Raw genomic sequence first — 20,443 nt, forward strand, 5'->3', positions numbered from 1 at the left:
AGATTTTTCTTAAATTAAAAATGGCAGGGAGTGGGATGTTGAATTCTGCCTTTGTATTAACTAAAGCAATATTATTACAGTTTTCCATCTTTATGTAGAAATTAAATTATTTCTCTATACTTATTAAATACCGAATTTTCTATGCTCATATTACAGTTATAGGTTAGTTCTTGCAATGTGAATTCAATTGTCTTACTTTCTTTCTTTGACGTTTTTAAACTCCTAACTGCTGCTTCTATTTGTATTTTAAAACTTAGCATGAAGGGGAACTGGAATGTTTCATTGTGTGTCTTTTCTGTCTGCCATCATCCTTTCCAGGTTGGGGCTCTGTTTTGTAATTTAGGTTCTGCCATGTTACCAACACAGTAAGCAGATACAAAGGTGGTGATTTCATTCTAAAACTTAAGAAACTTTGCCATCTTCCTTCTGCTCTAGCCGAACAACTTTGGATATTTCCATTTCAGAGTTTCTAAGCTGTGGTCAGGTTTTGAACCTGCCTCTTCCACTCATTTAGAGAGATGGCCAAACAGACATGCGAGGAATAGATAATTCTAGTCCTTAGGGAAAGCTTTTCTTTAGCTTTCATTTCTGTCCAAGTAGCAGCAAAGTTATGTACCTAAAAGGTGAAACAAAGTTAGTGAGTAGACTTTTTAATTATTTTATAATTTCCTACTGTGATAAATTCAGAAATTTCAGTTGTGAAAAACAATTTCAGCATAATCCTCAAGCCTGTCAAATTAATGCCTTACTACCTTGTGACAAATCTGTGGTGAACCTTTTTGCAATAAATAATAAATATCAACATTGCTAAGAATTGTAAGTGTCATAGACACAGATTAATAAATGATACAACTGATAAGATTTACCTATTTTTCTATTTCTGGATAGATAAAAACAGTATTAACAGATCATGAGATGGCTTTTGTTTTCCTTCTGCTGCTAGCTTCCTGTAGAAGATAAGAGAGGAAGGAGTATGTATGATTTTTAGTTCCAGGTAGTCCTCTGTGGATCTTGATCAGCCGGTGATTTGTGGTAACCTCGTCTTTCTCTGGTAGAGTCTCTGCATCTTCTTTCAGAATTAGGATTTCAAGTTTTGTAGTGAATAGCTTTGGTTTTCAGGCTTCCATTGAATAATACGTAGTGAATGTACAGTTGCACTGGTTAAACTACTGATTTTCAATATAGTGAAAGCTTTCTCAACAACCTGTTATTTTTCTGTCTGCTTTTGTGATTTAGAGTGAATCGGTCTTAACAGTTTTAAGCCAAATCCATGCAAATCCTATGACAGAAACAAATGTGAGAGTATTCTTCCAAAGATCTGAATTCTTTAAACATTTTTATAATTAGTTTAAACAGTGCAACTTTTTGCGTGAAGGTAAAACACTAACGCTGTAGTTGCACTTTCAACTTAATGTGTCATAAATCCACACTGCTAGCAAAAGCTAACCTGTCAAGAAGAAAAGTTTGCAAGCAGGATCAGCTTCTTTATCCAATTAATGCACAGCTGCATGAACAAAAATGATGGTGCAAGGAAGACAGCAGAAACAAGTATTTAATGAAGGGCGATGACTACTGTTTTTTGGCACCATAGAATGCATTTATACCGAGTTAAATTTATAATAGTCATGTTTAAAACTTGTTGTTAGGGGGGATTAAACAGTCTTGTAAAACTCTTAAGCCCTCAACCTGAGGGACTGGAGTTTTTTTCCTTTGGAGGTTGTTTTTTTTTGTTTGTTTTGTGGTTGGTTGTTTATTTTAAACATTGGGAGAAGTCACTCAGGATTCTCTGCTCAGTTTGTTTTCTAGTTTTCAGTTTTGTTTTTGCTTTTAGTAAGTTCTAGGGGAAAAAAGGCTATTCCTGGTGATATCAAGCGCCAATTCAACAGACACTGAATACCCATTACGTTGTGCAGGAGATTTCAGCATTTCTCTCTCTCTTTTCCTTAAGTGCCTCTTCAAAGTGTATATTTATAAATCTTATAGTCTGTTTGAATTTAAACTTGATTATCTTCAGTCTTTCAGCCTCTTTGATCCATATTCATAGTCATTTCAACCATAGTTTCAGCCATGTGGACAAATAAAATATATATTGAATTGCTAGTTTGGAGTTAAGTTTGTACTATTACAGAGAGCTAGTCTTTGGAATTGAAACAAATGTGTGGTTTTTTCCAAATAATAGTTCTTCAGCCTATTACTAAGTAGATATTGATGGACCTTTTGAGTCCAAGTCTGAAACAGACTTCCTTGATAATCAAAGAATGTTTCTGTCAGTGTTAAGTAGAATGATAGGCAGCCCAGGGCTGATCTCTGGCAGCCCAGGGCTGATCTCAGTCCACTTACCTAAAAACTTGCTTTATGATATGATGTAGAATTCCTGATTGCAGTTGAAAATTAAGATGATTTGTTTTCAAATTCACATACTTTTCCATACGTTGACTATATTTCAGTGAGGTGAAGAGAAACTGAACTCTATGAAAAGTGCTTTAGTTGGGTGTGACTGAAATGTCTAGAAGCCACACATGAACATGCATTTCATAGTTCGTGTCTTCTGAGTGGCTTTAGGATTCTCCACTGTAACAGTCCAATTAAATGGAGAAGAATGTTGAGAATAGTCATGTTACTAATGCACACCCTTTCATTTACAATAGGGGTTTTTTTTACATAAAAGCTTTGTGTCGTTACTACAGTTATTTTAAGGGTTTTATAGAAGCACAGTAGTTAAATAACTACATAAAATAATAAGCTGCCATAGTAGTTTTTTCCGTAATAGTTGTTTTAAAACTACTTTTTCACCATTTCCAGAAAATACTTCTCTTCATTTTAAAAAAAAATATATATATTTCCTGTATTTCAGTAATTGCTTTGAATGTTTGGGGTTTTTTATTTCTACAGGAAATCAACTGAGTGGTGAAGTTTTCTGTGTATATTTATAATACTGCTACATGATGGGTTTTTTTCTTAATAGTAGAAGTATTATGCCAAACTAGTGTATAGAGTTACAGAAAAATTCACTGACTTCAGTGTGGTTAGGATTAAGCTTTTAGGTCAAACTTTATATTTATAAAACTTATAATTTGGTGTTGTATTTTTTCATCACAAGTTTAGAATTGTATGTATCAGATCTGATCACTTTCCTGCCAGTAGCAAAAAGTCCATCTCCATTTCAGGTTCATTGCACATCATGCAGCTGATGCTAATGTGGTTTGTCACTGCAAAAATATAACTGCCTGCACCTCTTGTTGTTCTGAAAATTGTCACAGATTGTTTAAAATGTATTGTTAAATGTTACAAACATAACTGTTTGGCTTGAAGTAACTAATGCAAACTTCACGGCAGTTGGTTGTACTGTACTACAGTGTGTTCATACCCTTCTTTTTCATTGCTGTAGCTTCCCTGCTTCCGCATATGTGCTGCTGGAGTTCATTTTGATACTTGTGATATCATGACTTCAAGTCTCAAATGAATTCTTCAGTTGGATTGCATATGTAGGGTACAATTAGAGGTGTGAAAGCATTAAATAAAACTGCATTGATCTCACAGTCTTATCTGTTCATGTGGGAAAATTATAATGTTGCTCTACAAAAACTGCAGACATATTTCTCCAGTGTTATTTCTGCTAATTAGTTCACTATGCAGAGGTTACAGTGCACTAATGCTTAGCATTAAATTACAATTCACTGTTATACAAAACTGAGAATGTTAAAGAAAATTGCTTCATAAAAGTAATTTATGAAATCTGATAAATTGTTCCTTTTTTTTCTTTGCTTTTTGCTTTTATTCTTTTTTCCTCCTGCTTCCTCTGAAGTCTCCTACCAAATGGTTTTGGAAACTGGTTCCTGTAAGTTTGCCCAACTGCTTCACTTCGATCAAATAGCTTATTTTGGGAATGGCTCTGTCCATGTCGTGCTGGTCTAGTCATTCATTCCATTTATCTCTACAAGATAATTTTATAAGAGATTGCTCTGCAAAGGTGTGCATAATACAGAAGCTTATTTTGCAAGGTAATCTGTGCGAAATAAAAGTAAGATATGATGCTGGGTAAGGAGTTACTTTTCAAGCAGTCAAGTTCTCTGTGGGTTTGTATAAGGCAGTGCTACCAGTTATTAACTAATGTCAAATGATCTGTTTTTTTGCAAACTACTTTTTCATAAGCTTTCAGTAAACATACGCTATTTGATACTGACTCTCTTTTAAGAGGAGACGTGTAGAAATAGTTTTTGATTGTTGATGCTACATGAAATCTGAAATTTTCTGATTTATTTTAACAATATGCAATTGTTACACCGTCTAGAATTCTGTAATTTTTCAGCTGATTTGGCTGCTGTTAATCTCTCCCCACACAAAGTAACCCAATGCAGTTTACTTTTAGTGAGACTATAATTTCACTAAAAGCAATAAAAAGTATCTGTTCAGGTCTGCAGTAATAATAAAGTTTGTTTTCTCTGTGCTGTGTCACCTTGGGATTATCATTATCTTCCTCTATCGTACAGTAATTCACCCCTGAAATGCATTCAGATTGTTTATTATACAACAGGTTTGGCTGGGAACAAAGTAGTCAGCTGTTGAGTATATGCAGAATTGCATGCTCCTGGTCTAAATTCCAAAGAACTAAATCTCATCTGTCTTTGATGTAGGGATTACCAAATAACTGATCTAGCAGTCCGTCAGATATTTGTTGTCATAACCAGTAAAAGACTGTTCATACATTGCAAAGATAAATTCAAATTAACAAAGGAATTGCATATAGGCAACAACAGAAATTACTTGGTGTCTGGAAAACCAGTTTACAAGTACTGTCTTCGGCAGACTAATCAGTATTCAAATTTGTAACAGTTTATGCTATACGGGGAATTTCTCTATAATGCTACCTGTCACAGCTGTGACACACACAAATACACTGCTCTTCACAGTGTAGTCCTTTAATTATGCTATCTTAATTCCAAAACAAAATTAAATGGAGGGAATGCAAAAAAATGGGTCACATAATACAGTAGGAGGGCAGTGGCTCAAGCTGCTGTAACAGTTCAACCAGTCTTGTGATCTCTTCCCTTTACATAGAGAGAGAGGTATTCCTGAGCATACAGGCAGCTGAAAACTTACTCTGAGAAGTAAATTTAAAACATGTTATCTACTATATGGTAAATGCATAAGAGTGTTAATTATTAATGATTAACTCAGAATACACATGAGCACTGATGACAGAGTAGCTGATATGGTGTTGGTTCATCCTTAGCCGACCTTGTTTATATGCAAGTGTCTCGACTATACCTAGGCTTCTTAAAGTGGAATAAGCTCAAAAATGCTAAATCAGGCTGGTTTAAGATCTCAGAAACAAGATGCCTGTATTAGCATTTGTGTTTAAATTAGCACTCGAGCTTTATAATTAATAGTTTCATCTTTTGCAGTATTGCATCTGTATTTATTAGCAAACATTGCAACTGATGAGAAGAATTTCTTCAAATAGAAGTTTATTAAAAATGCAGTGCAATTATCAGTGTCTCTTATTTTTCAGTATCATTTCTTTTATCTTTTCAAGCAAATTGAAACACGGTGCCTGCTGTGCCTAATGAACTTAGCACATCAGGTTATATACATTTACTTTTCCTGACGTAACATGCCTGGCATACTCTCTACAATGAATTAAGTCCTCTTTCTAGGTCCGCTTTCATGATATGACACAGTTTCCAGCATCTGCAGGCACTGTGAAGTGCGAGTGAAGGCATCCTTAAAGTGACAGTAGACTTTTTCACTGATTTTACTGTGCAAGACCACTGTATTATCAATTTAAAATCTTTTCGAACACTCCATTAAAAAAGATGCTTTTAAAAAGAATACATAAATTACACAGGGCTTCTTGGACCATGATGTTAGTCCATCTGTATCCTGTATCTTTTGTCATTATGTCATTATTAAATTATAATATTTCATTGACTTAATTTCAGGCATTTTGAGGGGGAAGTACATGGACATATTAACATGGTATTTGAAACTTACAGCATTTTCATCATAGTGGGTCACTGGGTTGCCATGGAGTGAAAAAGAATGAACTTTCGTTGCAAGCATAATTGGCCTATTTCATTAGAAATGAAATAGTAGGAAGTATTACTAACATGGGAAACATAATACTAATAATGCACGAAGCACATGATTTTGTTTGGTGTCAGTGAATATTTCCCATAGCATGCCATTTTTATTTTTATACAGCATACTTGACACACAAATACCAGTACATTTCAAGTATGAAAAAAAGACTAACTCCCCAGGCTTTTTTAAATATTAATTGGTTAAAGCGTAAGTTCTCTGGGCCAAATACAAGCCCTTTATTTTTCTAGAACTCATGTGTCTGCTGCTGCCAGATTAGACTTGTACTTCTTGGGCAAGTTAGAGGATACTGATATTCACTAAAGATTATCCCATGTGATCCTTGACAGAAAGCCAGTGACAGTAAGTATAGCCTTCAGGGTTAGTCTGTGGTTCCACAGACTACTTTTGCCAGCAAAGCTAGCTTAAACAATTTCCACCCCACCCATAAAACCTCCACCCCTGCCCACTCATTCACTGCAGAAACAAAGGAGGAAAGATGTAGCTAGATCAATGGTCTTGCCACACAGCCCCATCAGCAACTGCTCCGGCACAGCCAAGAGGTGGAGAGTAGGAGATACAGCTTTACTGGGAAGAGTAACATCCACGAAGACTTCTCAGAGTCCCTACAGGAAGATTTCCTGTGTGTATAGGTGAATGAAAATAACGTAAAATTAACTGGGGAACACTCTTGGCATTGTAAGTAGCTCTGTGGTATGACTAGAAGAGTGATCCTTTAGTATTGTTTTAAAAATAAGTCTTAGTAAATAATAATAAAAATGAAAAATCTATATCACTTTCTTCCACCTCCATTTCTTTTCCCAGGAAGAAGTGAAAAGAAACTAAGAATGATGAATATTTTTTTTTAACTACACCATTCTCTCCCTCCACCAAAAAAAAAAAAAAAAAAAAAAGAAATCCATGAAAAATACATTCACTGCAGATAAATGCTATCTTGGTGTTCTGAACTAATAATCTCTTTATACACCAAGCTGGTTTTCAAACTGTTTGCTTTTATAACTGGGCCACTGCATGGTCATAACATGATCATTAATGCTTCTCTATGTTTACGACTGCTCATAATGACACATACTAGTAACAAAAAGGGAGTTGATCAAATGCAGATTTCCTTGTTTCTGAATTTGTCATGAAGTCAGTTACATGAATGAGATTTTGGGCAAGATTCGTAGGTGTGTTAACTTCACAAAATCATTTGACTTGCCAGTAAACTGAAGTTACACCAGCTGAGGGTTTGTCTCATGTTTACACATAGATCATTTCTGATTGTATAACAAGAAGTAGTGAATGCTAATTAAGGTATATGATGTTATTTAATTCAGCGTGCTATAGAGAGATCATAAAAATTTGGTAGTTTTGAAGGAAAGGCTCAATATTAGCATTGTAGGTTCCTTTCCTCTTCGATATTATTTATGCCATTCAAAATGGGGCATAACATGAATAGTTTCAAGAAATTTAACACTGGGACTATTCAACTATTTATTCAATACTGACTAACAGAGTGTAAAACCTACAGTATGAATCTCTTGCTTCATATGTTTCAGAGCCTTTATGTGTCTAAATTTCTTCATTCTGTGTTGTAGGCTCGTTACAGGAAGGAGCAAACGTTACTTAAGCAGCTGCCCTGCATTCCATTGGTGGAGAATCTGCTGAAAGATGGTACAGATGGTTGTGCTCTAGCAGCCCTGATTCACTTCTACTGTCCAGATATTGTTAAACTGGAGGGTATGTCTAACATGTCTCTCAGGTTGTATACACATGTCCATAAAAGTTGAAATGTGTGTTTGATAACTATGTTAAGGAAGGTACTTAAATACTATATACAAGAGGCATAATTTGAGTGTGGTGGGTTTAATATTAACTTTGTGCCTATTTATTTTTACGTTTAAATAAAAGGAACCAAGGTGTCCTTCCATGTTGTGCTTGCTTTTATGTTATCACACTAATATAAACATACTAAGATATATTATTGCAGGTCTGACTGTGGCAACATATTTGCCTCTGTCCTATGAGACTTGAAACCACCTGGAAAATTCTTATTCTTGAAGCTGCATAAATGCTTTGTTGTGAATCTGGGCAGTTACAGATATAAAACATGGAAGAGGTTAGGGTTAGTCAAGCTCCACATAGATGTACTACATGGCCAATAGTTGCTCTGTGTTCTGTGCTTTTAGTTCATCTGATAGTTACCTATATAATTGGTAAACAAAAATATATCATGTAGAATGTATTGGTGTCCTGCTTTACTATAATAGCAATTGTCTGTGATGATGAGCAGCTTCATCTTGTTCTTTTGCTCAGTGGCCTGGGTAAAGTCATATCTTCCTCTTGGCAACTAAGAGCCTCACGTAGTTGTAAAATATCTTGGCAGCTAACACCCATCATTTTCTGCCTGTGTTCTGTCCGTGATACCTTTGATGTCGTGGGAACACTTATACAGAGGCATCCTGAGAAATCCAGGAGTGCAAACAAGGGTATAAAGCTTGCTAAGGACTGAGATCTGGAATTCATCTGCACAACCACTTTATAGGAAGCTTCCAGCACAGTAGGCGTTGAAGATGAAAGACACTAAGATGCATGCATTCACCATTCTTCTTCGGCTTGTGAATTTTGAGAAATACAACTTTCCATTTACATAAATGTTGCAGCCAAATATATACTATGGTATGCAATTAGGGAAGAGTTAAAACTTGGGTAGTGTTGAATGGGGATAACACCTAGTTCCTTCTTACTGGTTTAGCATGACTGAAAATAAGGACAGTCTGAACATCTTGTATACCTTGCGTGACCACATATATACTTACCATCAGATTCCTCCAGCATCTGACTTAAGACAAGGCGCATGTCATTTTTGGAACTTCAGTTTTAATGTTCTTTTTATGTGTCCTGACGTCATCTTCCCTAAAGATGTATAAACATGCGTGTCATTGTCTCAGGAGTAAATTCAAGGGTACTCTGAAGCGACTACAAGCACCTTAAAAGACTTTACCCATCTCCACTATTTTTAAATGTCATTGTTGATGCACGTTAAATTTCACTGAGATTTGGTTCTGTAATGGAACTGGGGAAGGCAGGTAACAAAAATGCATATGCAAAAATGCTTAAAAATGCATTAACAAAAAAAAATTAGAGTTCTCTGTAGTCTGAAATAGATTGTTTCTTCTCATTAAGACTATTTAACTTTCAAATCTAGGTTTCATTCAAGGAATACAGGACTAGAAAGGACTCCCTATGTCAGTGAGTCAAGAAATTGGCTATTTTATGAAATTATATAAACCCTGTAATTAATTTATCATGTTCTGTCTTAAAACTGTCTAGCTCTTTTAAAATCTGTGCTCTGCTTACCCACTGTTGCAGTGCTCCATTTTTGACATGGTTCTATGTCTTAATTCTTGTTTTCTGCCTAAATGTGCTTGTAGCCTGCCTATGTGCCTTTGTTGTTCTTCCAGCAGTGCCCTTTGGCTGGAATAGCTTCTCCTAATCTGATGTCTACCTTTTTGATATATTTTCTTTCTCTTGTTTTGCCCAGCTACTGAACTAAGCCTTTTCAGTTTCTCCTTCTGAAGTGGTTTCCCATTCTTATTATTATCCTCAATAGTAGTCTTCTGCAATTAGTCCAGTTTCAGTTCATCTTTCTTGAATATGGATAGTTTAATTGTACACAGAAATCCAGACTGTCATCTCATTACTGCTTTGTACAGTGCTTCTCTATCACTACTGCAATTAAATTTTATGATACCTTTTAGCATTATGTTTGCTTTTTTTCATAGCTGCATGATGCTGAAAGCTTGTAAATATCTTTACGTCGGCTAATAAACAGTACCTTCCTACTCTATATCACTTTCAACCAGTGAATTGAAGTAGAATTTCATTAGATCCAAATGCATGACTTCACATTTTGCATTACTAAATTTAATCCCATTTCAGTCAGTTCAGTAATTTTTTTTCACGTTGATCATCATCTGTGGGATTGGAATGATGGAATATGTCTGATTCCCTCAGGATGGGAATCCTTATCCAGCTAGCATCAAAGTAGGTTCCTTATCTGAATAAACCTTTTATCCTAAAAAATTTAAAAATGTTTTGTGGATCTCTGTCATACATTGTTGCTTTAGGGATAAAATCTGATGCATGCTGTGGAAGTATATTTCATTTTCTTTTATTCCGTCCTTCTTTTTACAAGGAAGTTATTATTGCTACTTAATTTTCCAAGAAACAGTCATAAAAGGAGAACAGGAGGTTAGCTGAGCATAAATAGTGTTCAGAGAATACTGTATAACTACACTAGTCTGTTCACTGCTACCACTTCTTTGTCTTTAAATAGCACTTTCAAACAGAGTGATGAATCATATATCAGAGGCTTCAGATCCTTGTAAAACGTCATATCAAACATCTAAATCCACAAAGACAAATATGTAAGACTAAATTGATGCTGGGTTTTGGGAAGATACAGGTTTAATAGCATTAAAATGTACTCTCGGGTCCCTATGCAAAGACAAAGAGCTAGTATGTATGGAGAACTTTGTGAAAGAGCATACGTTTTCTACTGCCATTGCTGTATAGAAAATCTAATTGAAAAAATGTATATTAGTCATTAAATACGGTTTTTCATTATATGGAAATAGCAGAAGTTACAGCATAACTTCCATTTTCACAAAAGGCAAAGCAGAAAAAAATAAACTTGTCAATAGTGAAAAAACACAATTCGGGTTTAGAAGAATATCTAAAGACATAAAAGTGCCAAGATAAAATATAGAGTTGTAATTTCTTAAGTTTTTGAAATGGAAAAAGAAAAGCTTTGTGGGGGGGAGTGGGGAGGGATGCCTGAATTTATCCAGAAAATGCTCCGGAATCCACAAAAGCAAAAAGCTCTTTTCTGCAAATCTCTGACTATAATGTTTGCTTCTGTTCTTCCTTTTTAGATATTTGTTTGAAAGAGACAATGTCTTTGGCTGACAGCCTATATAATCTACAATTGATTCAAGAATTTTGTCAGGAGTACCTTAACCAGTGTTGCCATTTCAGTCTTGAGGATATGCTCTATGCAGCTTCGTCAATAAAGGTAAAAAAAAAAAAAGAAACTAAATAAAAATGCAAGCAGCCCCCAAAGGACTGTGTTGCTAATAATATAGTTATATTTTTTGGTTTGGTGCTATATGGCTGTAAGAAAAAGCGTGTTGCATCTCCTGTGGTAATAGCATGCAACACACTTAATTTCAGCAGCATGTAAAACCACCTTCTTCTGGCAGTTATGTTGTTCTAGTAATTCAAAGTATTTTAAAAAGGCACTTGTAAAAGTACTTATAAAAACTTCAATTTTGTGCAAAGCTATTTCACAGTTTACCTTCTTTCTTATTAATTGTTAGTTAAAGCATATTGTCGGTGATATTTCTGTTAAAATGTAATACTGATACGTCTTAGTTTTAATTTATTAAGGCTTTCACAAAAGGACAAAATACTGAAGAGTTGTTTATGGAATTATTACTCACCCTTCTTACTCATTTCTGCGTACACAATAGTTTTATGGTTTTTAAACTTAAAGCTTTTTCACTTTTGTAGAAGTGTAAACCTCTGAGTTAATTTCATTGAAAAATCTAATGGTTTTATGCCCAGAACACAAACAGGAACAGAATTCCAACAAATACAGTTGTTTGAGTAAGCAATGAAGTGATTTCAGTCATTTTAAGATTCTGCTCATTTAGAAAGAGAAAAAAAAAGTTTCGCTTATTGTGTAATTTTTTAAGCCTGTGTGGAAAGACAAGGAGTGATTGAATTATTTTTTGCCTGACTGTAGCTTTAAATTTTCTTTCTTGTGTTTCTCTAAGACTTTATTCTATATAAAACTTAGTTTGCTTAAGGTTCTTGTTGGCCTGCCTTTAGGGAATGAAATACTATTTTTATGTAGTCAGCATATCCATTGCAGATGGGATGTAATTGGTTTCTAAATATCTGTGTCATTTCACTGCTTTTATGATCTTTACAGCGATCTCACAAGTTGAGTCACAGAGGCCAGAGCCTGAATACAGCTTTGTTGTCTCCTGTAGGGCTGAACCCAATTCTTTTCAAATAAGTAATGAGCTGCCAGGGTGAGTAAGGGCAGGGGGACCAGGCCCTGTACGTCTAGACTATTTAGCTGTTGCTGTTTTATTTTGTGTATGCAAAATTGTGTAGTGACTGCTTTCAATCAGCTTTTGGTGTTTTTAAATTTCAGATATAGTAATATACTTACCTACTTGTAGAAAGTCTGCTGCATTGCAGTCTCTCTTGCCTATAGTTTCCCAGCGTATGGTCCTACAACCATGTTCGCTGATCTTAAGTAGGACTCCTTTGCTGCATTTTGATTGTTTCTCTCTGCTTACAGATACACGGCATAAATGGAATTCATTATTCTTTGGATTCGTTCATGACAATTAATAATACCATTTTTCATAGTACTGGCTTGAATTATTTCTCAAGGCAGTATGCACTATGAAGCTTCAATTTTAAAAAAGTAACTATATTAAAAATTTGGCCAATATCCCAATGCATCAGACTTTACACTTCTAAAATGCTACAGGCTCAGTAATTTTGCTGTTTCTGAACACTGTTTTTAGAAGGGATTTAGATTTCTTTCAAAGATTTAGAGTATTTCTAGAACTGAGAAGGCCCTTTTGTGATCATGTTTTTACACGTTGCTGTGGTGTGGATACTTATTTAGATGTAAATGCTACAAAGAAAGGCTGCCAAGTTGTTCTTCTAAAACTTGGCACAGAAACTTTGGCTAGTGCTATAAACTCAGTTTTCCCAGTGTTAAGAATTAATTTGCTTTCAAAATAAATTCACAGTTAAAGGAGCTCTTAGTTTTCCAGTGCATCTGATTAGAGTAAGTTTTAATAAATGTACATATTCTCCAAAGAATTTTATTGTCACTTTGAAAAAAACTTGTATTGTAAGTGGTTATTTTAAGTATTACACATTGAATTAAACTGGTTAGTAGGAGTCACCTTTATCTCAGTCTACAAAATTTATATAATACCAAGATTTAGGATTTATAGAAGCATCTATCTTTGTTTCAGGTATTTTTGTTAATCAGCAAAAATTTCTGTTTGTTTTCGGGGTGACTCATACTGCACAGTTGGTGGCACTATGCTTTTGGTTAAGAGTCTCTTATTTTCATAGGGGTGACAGAAAGAATAAAAAGAACCAAACTGTTGATAGGTTTCTGGAAAAAGCCTGGGCGGGGCGGGGGGAAATTACAGCTGTGCCTTGTGTGGTCCTAGAAATTACACTAGGTATCCTGACTTCATGCTAGTCCTTGAGAAGGAAGGGAGCAGAGGCTCTTTATTTTAAAGTGATCAAGCATAAAGTGCGTATGTATCCTTTACTGGGCACACTGCACTGTCCTGTTATGTTACATGAGGGTAGATACAGAAATTTAGTGTAGGACTTGACCAAGGTGATTGTGCCCACAGAAGCAAAGTCAGATTAATTTGAAACTTCACTTTACAAGCATCCAGTGTACTTGATACAGGTGCTTATGAAACTGTTGTCTTAGTTCTGTTTTAGCACAGAGCAGAAATAAGCTTTGTCTGGATTTCTAGACAGCTTTAATGTGTCATAATTAAATGAAGCAGAAAGTAAGTTTGGTTTCTCCTCACTTGCCCATTCTCCTCTAAGAAAAATACATTTGTGAAGTTCTTCATAAGATCTTTACTAAGGCAGGGTTACTGGTGTTAAAGAAAAAAATACTTGAATACATTCCATGGATGCTTGAGGCAACACTAAGGGACCATACTGGTTCCCGACTGTTTTCCTTTGAGACACGCAAACACAAGTAGAGAGAGATTACATAAAAATAATAACAATGTTTTCTGAATCCTACCTGCATATTCAATAAAAGGAAAGAATAGAGAATCTTAGATCTCTCTAGTTGTGCATATTGCTTTTTTGCCCTGATCCTCTCTCTTCACTTCTGTAAGCAGTTTTATCCTGAGAGAGGGTTGTTGTTTTTTTAAATATCGTATTCTTTACCTGTATCTGGGAAATTACATAGAACTGAAAGAGATGTTTTATTGTGTCTTGACAAGCCCATGTTCTGCCTATTCAGAGAATAAGTTTTTAGAAACAGAAGAACTTGCATGAAGTGCCATCACAGGAAGCATGAACCACCCTGCAGAACAGTAAAGACTTCTTTACTGCTTTGGCCCGAGAGTTATTAGCACTGCAGTGTAATAGTCAGTATGTAGCATTTGTGGCTTGAATAAAGGTGTTATGGAATGTTATTGGAGGCCAACCCAGTGGCCTCCCAGAAGTAAGGGGTCCCCAGTGGCTTTTGGGAAGGTCTCTCGAGGGGTCACTTGTCCCTTTAGGTGTGTGTATATACATATAATAGTGTACTCTCTGTCTGCATATAACAGCTACTGCCCTCATGGGTGTGGTTAGGGTTATACAACCTGTTGTTGACACTAGCATGTGCTGATGACACTTACACAGATCTGGCCAGTTCTGCTCTTCTGAGTGGGGGGTTCTTGGGGATTCAGCAGGGCCACACATCTCCAGCCTCTTGGTTCTTGGGCAATTTTTATGTGCTGCCCCTCAGCTTGGACGATTCCTCTCTTTGGCTGCTGTTTTCTGATATCTGCAGAGTCTGTTCACCCAAACTCATACAGAAAGCACATTTATTCAGAATGAAAGCTTTTTGAATGTGAAATGAAGCAAATCTGAGAGATGATTCCCGTCTCGTGTCTGTGAAGGGCATTCCTCTGACCTAAATGTAGGCCAGGCTCTAAATAGTGCAGAATCACAACTAAGCACGTGGAATAGGTACCTTTTTTTCGCATGTACTTACTAACCAGAGCAGACAGAACAAACATTTGTGCTGTCAAAGGCCCAGTAAGCCAGATGGAGAGGCTTGTTCCAGAACTTCCCTTTTTCTTTTTTTTTTCCACTGTTGAATTGAACAGGAGAATATAGTATCTAAAGGATTGTTTTATACTAAAAATATTTGTTGTATTTGAACATTTTGAATACTTGCACTTTCTGATGTCATGTTGATGGTGACTTTGCAAACAACGTAAGCAGAAGCTGTAATCAGCATCATGTCCTCTGAGATATGAAAAATAGTGTTCAAATACTTCACATGGATAAATCCTAGAAATTAAGGGCTACACTATGTCCACAAGTGTTGTACAGCTTTCCCTCCAATATCAATGAAAAAACCCACTGCCAATCAGTGCTAACCCAAGCCTGGATTTGAGCTGAAGTCACTGTAAGTGTTCGTATGGACTCCTTAAGGACCTGGGAGAGCGGCTGGCTGTGGTTGGTGAGGCAGTTAGGTACGTATGGTGCGAGTCGGTCCAGGGATTTGATTCCCATCTGACTGGTTTAAAGGGATTCTGGATCAGGATTGAAAAGGAAGATTCAACCAGGGAACAGTTCTTTTAAGAGAATATTTCTCTTCTGAGAGGGACCAAATGATCCTGACTCATTATTTAAAGGGAAGCAGCATGGTTTCCTTTCACTAATGTTAGTTGGCCAGTTTTCCCACTTTGTTCTGGTCTGAAATAAGACATACTGGAGTTTTCAACTTGAGTTGTTGTGGCAGGAGGTAGGACAAACTGGTAGTGCATGGGTCATACACAGATCTGTAGTTTGGCCTTCTCCAGAGAGGTTAAAACACTCCAATTTTCTTCAGTCTTGATGCATGTTGGCACTTTTACAACATAAAAGCTATCACTTTGCGTTTGAGGTAACTTACTTTCCTGGCCTACTGAATGGAGATTTTAATGTGCATCATGATATAAATTTTATAGTGTATTTTTATGTTCATTTTTCCAGAAAATGTTTGTTTTGAGAAAATTCCAAAAAGCCTCTATGGCTGCTTTTCCATTCAATTTTAGTGGATTCAAGGCTGATATAAATTATTTGTATCACTTGTATATATATGACCTTGTAGTTGTTATTCTACAAATACACAGATCCAAAACCTATAATTACTAGAAGGATATCATTTATTTGAAGTGGCAAGGTGGGATGTACTATTTCTGTTAGCTAATTTGATTTAAAAATTAATTGTGATTTTAAAATTGTGGAGGAGGAATAGAGATATTAAAGAAAATAATTTATCTTTTCTATATAAAATTTTGTAAAGCAAGATAGCTTATATTTCCCTTTGATAGAGAAGCAAGTAATGACTTCAGATTTTATACTCAGAATATGGGAATATTTTTTTCTTTCAACAGATGATCTTCCAAAATCTGTTAAACAGATGGATTTTTATGGTACAGCACCAGAAGGTGCAAGAGATAAAATGTAATCAGTCGTACAGCTGACTACATGCAACTAATGAACAGTCTGCAAATATCAAATTGAAAAAAATTAAATCAGAATGTTAGCTAATAAAAGCATCTATGAAGCTGCGAGTCTGCCATCTGCTGTTCAGTCGTTTTGAGCCAGGCTGAACTGCTCAAAGCTTAGTTATGTTTTAGTACTATTAAAATACTGTTACGCTTCTTGAATATTTTTATGTATAAGTGCATGTGATAATCATGTGATGAGCTATTTAAACTTTTTTCAGCATAATCAAGGCAAAATCTGTGGAAATAGTATCTACATTCTTTCTAGCCCTGGGTAACAGGATTACTATACAGACCCACACTTAGTTTTTCAAAAAAATTAAGGTACTGATCATCAGTCTTCCCCTTTGATCATTATTATTAACAACCATTTCTGACTAAAAATAACTTGTGAGAAAATGCAGTTTCCATCGTGATGCTTCACCATCAAACATCTAAAGTAGTCTCAGTTCTAACCAGGCTGTGCAGCCAACAGTTTCATTTTTACCTCAATAAATACTGGTCTGGTGATTTTGGAAAAGCCAACTGTCTTGCAGTAACTCAGGACTGCATAGAAGATATTCTCAGAAGGAATGTCTGAGTCCTTCATGAAATAGTCACACTATTAAGTGCAGCATTTCAACAGAAATGTAAGAAATTGGAATATTTAAATATATATTCTTTCGGATGGGGACAATGCTGTGATCGTGCCTGTATCAGAAATAGTGTGGCCAGCAGGAGTAGGGAAGTGATCGTGCCCCTGTACTCGGCACTGGTGAGGCCGCACCTCGAATCCTGTGTTCAGTTTTGGGCCCCTCACTTCAGGAAGGACATTGAGGTGCTGGAGTGTGTCCAGAGAAGGGCAACGAAGCTGGTGAGGGGTCTGGAGCACAAGTCTGATAAGGAGCGGCTGAGGGAACTGGGGTTGTTGAGTCTGGAGAAGAGGAGGCTGAGAGGAGACCTCATCGCTCTCTACAACTGCCTGAAAGGGGGTTGTGGCGAGGTGGGTGTTGGTCTCTTGTCCTATCACTGGTTACTTGGGAGGAGAGGAAATGGCCTGAAGTTGCACCGGGGAGGTTTAGATTAGATATTAGGAAAAATTTCTTCACAGAGAGAGTGGTCAGGCATTGGAACAGGCTGCCCAGGGAGGTGGTGGAGTCACCATCACTGGAGGTGCTCAAAAAAACGCGTGGACTTGTCACTTCAGGACATGGTTTAGTGCGCATGGTGGTGTTGTGTTGATAGTTGATGATCTTGAAGGTCTTTTCCAACCTTAATGATTCTGTGATTAGAACATTTTATAATTAATTTTTTGTAGTAAAAGAAATTCAAGTTTAAAAGTTCGAGGGGAGGTAAGAGGAGGGGGAAATACTAAGAGAAAAATGGTAGGAATTATGATATTTTGAAATTGTAGTATTAAAAATCATGTTTTGTCTGAGAAGTACAACTGATTTTATGTATATTGCTACCTAACAAAGTCAGTGTGTGATGCCAAAATGCTATGGTTAACATTTTCTTTGAATGGAAAAGATTTTGCTGTTAACTTTTCCTCATTCAGTTCTGTCATGCTGAATAAGCAGAGACGGTTTTTCCTAGTCTACTTATAGCTTGTATGTGTCAATTATGGCAACATCTGGCTGATCCCTTCATCGTATACTAAAGTGTATGAGCAGCTTTCAGTCTAAGAAAGTATCCCTTTCCTGGAGAAAAGGCTTATCTACGTTAGAAATATTCAGGAAAAATAAATCTGAATCAAAAGTGTCAAATAGATATTTTAAATTTACTTATACAGAATTGAGGTTGTCTTTTTTTATTAAACACCTGTTGTAAATGTTTCTAAAAGAAAGATGTTCTTAACACTAATGCCTGTGGTTTGTTTCTGAAATAAAATGATGTTTTGTTTGGAACTTCTGTCAAACATTTGCTCACACTCCAAGATTTGAGGTACACATTGTTAAGGCAACAGAATTAATGCAACAATGGAATTTGACATTTGAGGGACTGAAAACGTAGTGAAGCTGTCAAAAGACATCTTAAATGGAAGTCTTGCATAGTCTGGATAAAATTTTTAATTTGAATACCTCCTCTGTGAGCATACACCAGCTGTGCTCAAATAGACAGTTAAACATTGAATGTGAGCGATCTGAATATGTGCAAACATGCCTATTTATTTAGCTATGCAGTAGAAAGTTAATGGGTCCATGACAGAATGCGAAGCAGTTTTCTTCTCTTTCCTACTGGATCACAAAAACTTCATCTTTTCTGCTTAGATTTTCTTCCCCTAGCTGGTGAATTGACAACAGAAGAGTTTGCAGCCATAAATGCCTGAATCAACTGGGGATTATTTTCATTGGACCAAGAAAAAGTTAAAATAGAAACCGTGTACCACTGGTTTTACTTTCTCAGAGTTTTTCTTATTTTTGTTAAAGAGCTGTCAGCTAAATCATTTGCTATACTCTTACAAATCTGCAGTTAGCTGGCTGATATTAATACCCCTCATTCTTCTAAAATCCTCCTGAAAAGAAATAACATATATGTTGATCGGTAGGTCTCTTTCCTACAGATTTCTGTGAAGTTGAATGAGTAAATTATTTGTAAGTTTAAACGAATTTTTAAAGACTATATATGTTTATTTCAAAAGCCCAAGCACAGTTCTTAATCTGCACCAAGGCTTCAGAAGGAGACAAATGAAGGTCTTACTGCTAACAAAGGGCTGGAAATTAGAAAAATGTCCTATGCTCTGCTAATCAGAATGTTTAACGTATATAAAGATTGCTCTATTAATATGTCTATGATAGCAAAGTTTATACTGAAGATCATCTTCAGTCATATAGAAAATGTAGAAGCCAACTCCAGTCTAAAAAAACAAAATAACAGCTGTTCTTGGTCAAACTGAAAGTCCACCTGGCACTGTATCCTGTTTCCCACAACACTTTGCCAATGGCAGAAGCCAAAGCAAGTATGGAAGACCAGGGCAAGCTGTGGGTTTTCTTGTGAATAGGTTTAAGAATTCTTAAATTCACAACATTAATTAACATCACATTAATTAATTAACATCACAATTCTTAATTCACAACATAACATTGTGCCATGTAATGTTATGTACTCAACGGACATACTTTACTTATAAGCAGATTTTTTTCCCTTTGTTAAAAAAAAAAAAAAAGAAAAGGGCAAAGTGATGTCATTGTTTGCTTTTTTCCAAATCAGCTCTGATTTTGTGTTGCCACATTGCTTTCCTTTGAAACTCTTCTCTGAAGCAAATAAATAAATTCCTACTTTCCCTGAGAGATTCTTTTCACTTAATTTCATTGTCAAAGAAAAATAAAAAGAGATAGCATCTGATAATTTAATACAGAAATGCTAATTTTCTCAAGCACAGGAAGTTTTATAGGACCAAATGTTAAGAACGCTTTATTTTTAAAAAAGGTCACATGGAAATATATTTCTGGGTTTCAACATCAGTTTATAAATTTTAAGTGCTCTTGAAGTTGTTGTTAGTTTGTAAAAATTAAACCAATAAGCTTGTTAATTTACATTTTCTCTTTTAAGTGCATGGAATGTTAAATGAAAATAGCATAAAGTGCAGCAAATAAACTGAATGTTTGAAATCATTCAGTGTTAATGACATGAAAAAGGTGACCAAGGGCACTCACTTTTCTAAGTATTGTTAGCCAGATGTTATTGTGTCTTATAGCAGAAAAACTTTTTTAAACAAACTGTTCTAAGAAGTTGTTTAATTAGGGTTTCCCAACTTAATGGGGAAGTAGAGATTTGTATTGTGTATGTTTTCAGCCTTTGTGTGACGAGTGACACAAGCCTGTGCACTTGCTTGAGTCAGCTCAGGCCTGTCTGCTCATTGCTCTCGTTCGGTTGATATTTCTAGATATGAAGTAGCAGTGAACCATATGGACGTAGCAGCTTAGGACCGTGATCATTGGGCATCTGAACTCTTCAGCCTCCACAGTCAACAGACCTTCTGGTCTTCTTGCACTCCTTATTAGTCTTGCAGCAGAAGCTGCTGCTCCTGC

At 35.9% G+C, this 20,443-nt stretch overlaps 1 protein-coding gene across 1 annotated transcript in view; it reads left to right on the top strand.

The window, feature by feature from the left end:
* CAMSAP2 (calmodulin regulated spectrin-associated protein family, member 2) overlaps positions 1–20,443 on the top strand; it is a gene marked incomplete at its 5' end in the record, with an annotated part of 76,486 nt that overhangs the window by 37,041 nt on the left and 19,002 nt on the right. The window contains 3 exons of the mRNA XM_010294588.1: positions 3,806–3,838; positions 7,683–7,824; positions 11,022–11,161. Of these exons, the coding sequence (XP_010292890.1) occupies positions 3,806–3,838; positions 7,683–7,824; positions 11,022–11,161 (315 nt within the window). The remainder of the gene's footprint in view (positions 1–3,805; positions 3,839–7,682; positions 7,825–11,021; positions 11,162–20,443) is intronic.

The sequence above is a fragment of the Phaethon lepturus genome, unplaced genomic scaffold (assembly GCF_000687285.1).
Source record: "Phaethon lepturus isolate BGI_N335 unplaced genomic scaffold, ASM68728v1 scaffold41779, whole genome shotgun sequence".
In the NCBI taxonomy this organism is placed as follows: Eukaryota; Metazoa; Chordata; class Aves; order Phaethontiformes; family Phaethontidae; genus Phaethon; species Phaethon lepturus.